Here is a 5,873-nt window from a genome sequence, read left to right on the forward strand (position 1 = left end):
CCGCTCTCATCATGATAAAAAGACATGTTCAGTAACTCCCTTAAAATGGAAAAATAGGAATTCTCTTTTGAGGGAAAAACCCTCACTAAAAAGTTCCAAGCTCTCAATCTAACATTCTTGCGCTGCACCACACCCATATCTGCTCCTGCTCCAGCTCAGGGATACAAATGAGATCAGAGCTTCTGTGCACACTCTCAATTGAATAATCAATTTTAGAGCAGACAGTCGTGAACGGGAATGAAGGGGACTGGACTTTAAAGTGAGTGCCAAAATAACTCACTGAGAAAGTGAAACAGTATTTCCAGGGAGGAAGCATTTCAAAGGGAAACCTGGAAATGCAATTGGAGGTTGTTATTACATTAAGACCTTGGTTAATTATTTAAGGGGCTGAGATACTTAAACGTCCCTAAAGAATCAAAGTCTTTGCTTAATGAAAATATCTGGTCTTTAAAGGTTCCCTCAGTTTGTCACTAGATGTCAGCCTGCACCTTCAGGTCCCTACCCTTCTATAACCAAGTGCACCTCTCCACCAGCACCCCACCAGGACTCTGCAACAGAAGGAGACCAAGCAGGAAAATCTTGTCAAAAATTCTGTAAGTATTGCTTTGTATCCTTCAACAATGTTTATTTTAGCACATGAAAAGATGATTGTTACAAACAAAGACATGAACATTTGTAGGAAACAGAGTTTTTGAAGGGTGTTGTAGTCATTACTTATGAAACCCCGGGATACTCAGTAGGATTTGTTGTTGTTGCGCTGGAATGATCCTCTGCTGAGGCTGCACACCCTATGCAAACAGAGCAACTGCACCTTCTGCCAAGACCTAGGCTGGTGCGCCTGCCCATGCAGCACACAGACAGATTTCACACTGTCAGCCGAGGTGAAGCAGGATTTCCCTCTGCTCATGCGTTGGTAGAGCAGTGCTCTCTGCTGTGCTGGACATGCACTGACCTGCACAGCCTGGGCTGCTGGTCTGTCCTAAATCAACATTTGGCCAAGTGCAGATGCATTGTGCCTCTTTGAAACAGCAGATCCATGACTTACACTGGGTGATCAGTGGCTTGTGAGAGAGCTGCCTGCTAATTTCATTGTCCAGTCCCTACACACTCTCAAGGTATTTTCATGTTTGGGTGATTTGCCAAATGGGAGGTTTTTATGTCTCTAGTGATCAGACACCTGGGGTTTCCTCTGACAATGGTACATGGGACCTCTGGGCTAACTATGTGTTGTTCTGAACACCACCTGTTGTATTTACTGTGCTGTTTTCCTGGCACAAAATTATGTCTACATTGACACCCATAAAAGCACATGAGTTTTGCCATGCTGAGCACCACAGAGGCTGTCTTTCAGGCAGCTTGCTATCTACTGAAATTCATAGTTACACTTCAGATGCTTGGAAAGCTGTTTATTTAATGCACAAGAACAGTTAAACATCAGATAGGGAAAAATTTTCCAGCAAGTTAAGCAAGAAATTACGCTGTTCAAAAGCAAACAGTAAGAAAAGCATCTGGCTGCGAGATTCCTCCCATGTTCTTAATTTAGATACTTTCTCCCGGGCTACAGAAACATGATTATCTTTCTCTCTGAACTCTGGAATTAAGAGCTCATGGTATCCTTTTCTCATACAACTGTGCAACTTTCTTCACCTGCAACACAGAAATTAGGGCTTTCTCCCATACCAGAAATACAGTTTTTTGCAAATCCTTTAGCAGATTAAGCTGCTTTAGCAGCAGATCTAGAAAGACTTCAGGTTCCTGGATAGCATACTGGAACTTTAATTGAAACAGGACCTGGGAGGAAGTTGACCACTGTCCTCAGGAAAGGGAGACCTAGAACCCAGATCTGGATCCAATTTCTATTCTGTGTTTGCTGAAAAAAATCTCTCACAATTCCTCTTTGGAGATTGCACCCTAACCACTGTGCTGCCAAGCAGAGTTTGAGGGCTTTTGTTGTCATTAAGATCCAGCAACACTGAGCAACTCAGGCAACAGGGAACTGTTTCAAGCCAGAGAATATGCACACATTCACAAAGTGGCCCAGAGATTGAGCCACTCCCCTGGGATGTGGAAAAGGGAAGCAAATCACTCAGGCTGTGGGGGATAGCTGTGACCACTAATTTAGCATTTCACAAGGGAGGGGGAAGGAGTATAATCTGCACATACATTGAAGCTGGAACAGAAACAGCACATCCAGGCACAGATTCAAAGGGATGGGGGAAATGAGTTGAGTTCACAGCCACTTCTGACTTAGTGTGGCCTGGCACAGGGTCTTCTATGTCAGGATGCAGAGTTGCCTCCCTCACAGGATACACTGTGGCCAGTCCCAACAGAAATATCCCCATTATGCACAGAAATAAGTGCTACAGAATTAAGCAGATTTAGGCATGCTCTGGAACAGGTTTCTAGGCACAAAAATTTTACTAGAAAAAACTTAAGTACCTACAGACTTCACTGGTCAACCAAGTCAGGATTTAGGAGGTTAGAGAGGCAGTTGTACAGCACTAAGATGCTCAAGTTCTTCTGTGGATATGTCTGATTTCTTCGGAGTCTTTGCATCTGTGTAAGTGTGCCCATCAGCCACCAGCTCACTTCTGCTGCTCTTCTTCAGACAACTTGTAAATCAGTATCTTCCCCGTCAGCAAATGCCCAAGGCTGGAGAAGTCTTTTCTGCCTTGAAAAAAAAAAAAAATTTCTCCTTGCAAGAAGCAGAACTGGCTGCTTTCAGACCAAATAAATCTTACAACAGGAGTTACCAACACGTACAGTACACCTAGCAGAGTCTGAAAAGTGTATTTGCCACTATGGTGTAGCAGCTTTCCCTGGACAGAAATAGCAAGTTTGCTCCATGTCAGTACTTAGAGGTGACACACAATCCTCTGCATAAATGCCTTTATAGCAGAATCAGGCAGATGCTGGAGTTAGACTGCAAGAAAAGGGGTTGGAAATAGAAAACAGTTTTGAAAATTGTGTTTATATAATCATCTTATTTCAGTGCTAGGGATTAATGAACTTGCGTTCTGAAATCAAAACCAGAAATGTTGCACCTTCCTATCATTTAAAATAAATGCTTTGAACTTTTGGTTTCAAATTTTTTTCCTCATAATAAAAAAATATTTTAAGTAGATATATAGCCTCATCATAAAAACTTTCACAGCTTAAAATTACACTTTTTTCATCCCCCTAAAAGTTCGATTCAGATAAGCCTCAAATTATTTCGCAGGCATTTCTGTGGAACAGAGGCTGGTAAAGGCCAATCCCTGACATTCTCTAGGCTACATAAGCACTGCAGGCCCTAGGGCTGCTCAGACTAGAGGACCTGAACTGAACTTCACTTGAAAAACTGGCAAGAGTCAGTGCGAACCCTCAGCAGAACTAAAGCCTTTGTGCTTGGTTTTAAGTGAATCCAGTAGTATCCCAGAGCAAGCGATTTGAAGTGGCTAGGGTGTTTCTTGTTCTCCTTTTAAAATTTTTTATTTACAGTTGTGCTGATTTCCTGAAGTTAAATATGAACAGTCTGAAGTGCAGAAAAATTAAGCCTGCAACCTCAGTGCCTTGGGAGAGATGCTGTCTTGCATCTCCATGGTCTGGGGCTGGGAGGATTCCTTTCCCCTCAGTGGCCTGGAGAGAGGCTGGGGAACAGTATTAGGGGGCTCACACCCTCCCTCCAAACCCAGGCAAAGGAACATCCCATGAAGCTGCAAATTCCATCCTTGGGTTTCTCCTTATCTGTCAGGGTTGCTTTATACCCTGGCAGCAGCTGGGGGGATGGGGGGTAGCTAGAAAAGCAGATCCTGCACTGATCTGGAGGGGAGCACAGTGTTCCTTGTCCCTGCTCTTTCCCAAGTCCCTAAAAGAGGGGAAAGGCACCTAGCCTGAACAAGCAGGAGCTTTGTACCCACTTGTGCTGGCTGTCCCCCTCAGGGCAGGTTTGAAATAGAAGAGAGGCTGTCTGATCCCCGAGCCCTCAGTGGAGCCCAGGAAGCAGTGACGTTTACAGGGTCCTGCAGCAGGGAGAAAGCAGCTCAGCTCCCTCTCCCTGCCACAGAAAAAACACACAAGGTGGAAGGGCTGCTTGCAACTCCAGCTTGAGGATGTGGTTAAGGCCTTCCAGCCTCAGTCCACCCCAGCCAGCCCTTCACCTCCCTGTGCTGCTTTGCACATCCTGCATCCTCCCTGGCTGGAGTCCCATCACCCTCATTAGTCCTTGTTCCCCAGCACAGGCAGAACCACTAAAAAGCATTTCATGGAGACATCCCGCCACTACCTCCTCCTCGTCCTGTTCTCCAGCTCAGGGTGCATCTTCCAGACAATGTCCATCAAGTGTCTCCGAGGGCAGACAAAACCCCAAAAGAGCATCTCTCACACAGAAGTCGTCCTTTATTCATCCCTCCTCCCCTTGTCCTGACCAGGCATTCAATATCCCCAGGCCACATCTGGCACTGTGCCAGCCCCCAGAGCCCCCTGCCCTCTCAGCAGTGCTGCTCCATGGAGCTGGCAGGCAGCAGGTCATAGCGGCTGCTGTACATCACCACCCCGGGCGGGTAATAGGCCACCTCTGCCTGCACAGCTGCAGCACGGGGAGCAGCAGGGACAGGCTGGACAGGCATCACGGCATGCAGGGCCTGCTCCTCCTTCTCAGGCCTGGTGGTGTCAGTGAAAGGGCGCATGGTGGTGAGGGAAGGGGAGGTGATCCTCCAGAGGAGGCTCTTCAGTGCCTTGCGGAACTCCCTGCGCATGAGGCAGTAGAGGATGGGATTGAGGCAGCTGTTGGAGTGTGCCAGGCACACGCTGATGGGGAAGAGGTACACTTGGGAGAGAAAGTACTCGTTGCTGAAGTGCACCACGTTGAGTTTGATGAGTATCCCCCAGGTTGTAAGTGCTTGGTTAGGCAGCCAGCACAAGAAGAAAGACAGCACCACGATGGACACTGACCTAGTCACTTTGGACCGGCGCTTGATGCTGGGGCCACTGCAGGTGCTGCCCACGTGCTTGTCACTGATGAAGCGCACCAGGAGCAAGTAGCAGAGGCTAATGACGACCAGCGGCACCAGGAAGCCCAGCAGCACCTTCTGGATGTGGTACAGACCCAGCCAGAATTGGGCATTGTTGCCTCGGCCCTCTGGGAACTTGACAAGACAGAGAACATCATCAAAGACAGTGGCAGTGGTGGAAAAAATGGCATGGGGCAGGGAAGCCAGGACAGCTGACAGCCAGATGAGCGCACAAAGCCACTTGGCAGAGCAGCAGCCTCCTAGCGGGTCTCCTCGACGCTGATTCTTCAGGGCTGAAGCCACAGAGCGATATCGAGCCACACTCATGGCAGTGAGAAAGAACACACTGGCATACATGTTCATTGCTGTCACATAGGAGACGATCTTACACATTGCCTTGCCAAAGAGCCAGTTGAAGTCCAGAGCGTTCTCCACCGCCCAGAATGGCAAGGTCAGCACAAACTGGAAGTCAGTCACTGCCAGGCTGGTGACAAAGAGATTGATGGAGGACTTCCTCCAGCCTTGCTTGCTTTTCATCAGGTAGAGCACCAGCAGGTTGCCCACCAGTCCCAGGGCACACACCACGGAGTACACCAGTGAAATGACAATCCGCACCACGTCAGAACTGTCCCCCTGCATCCCGTCGGCTCGCTCCAGGTTGATGGTCTTCAAGAACTGCAGGAAGGACACGTTGCTCCCGTTGTCCATCTGAGCGCTCTCCAGGAAAGCCAGCGGCGTGTCCCAGGACTCCCTGTCCGCTCCTTCCTTTATGCCAGCGGCTGGCGAGCAGGCACCGCGCTCGCAGGGCTCGCCCATCCCATACTAGGGTGGGAGACGGGTCCGCGGGAGCTTTTTCCCCAGAGGCTGACCAGCGGCGGCGGC

General features: G+C 48.4%; 1 protein-coding gene across 1 annotated transcript; it reads right to left on the bottom strand.

Moving 5' to 3' along the window:
- Positions 1-608: 608 nt before the first annotated feature.
- Positions 609-5,823, bottom strand: RXFP3 (relaxin family peptide receptor 3). The gene has a single exon (XM_005428354.3). It carries the CDS (start codon positions 5,805-5,807, stop codon positions 4,470-4,472), a length of 1,338 nt encoding a protein of 445 aa, XP_005428411.2. The 5' UTR covers positions 5,808-5,823; the 3' UTR covers positions 609-4,469.
- Positions 5,824-5,873: the final 50 nt, after the last annotated feature.

This window comes from Geospiza fortis, unplaced genomic scaffold (genome assembly GCF_000277835.1).
Source record: "Geospiza fortis unplaced genomic scaffold, GeoFor_1.0 scaffold174, whole genome shotgun sequence".
NCBI lineage: Eukaryota > Metazoa > Chordata > Aves > Passeriformes > Thraupidae > Geospiza > Geospiza fortis.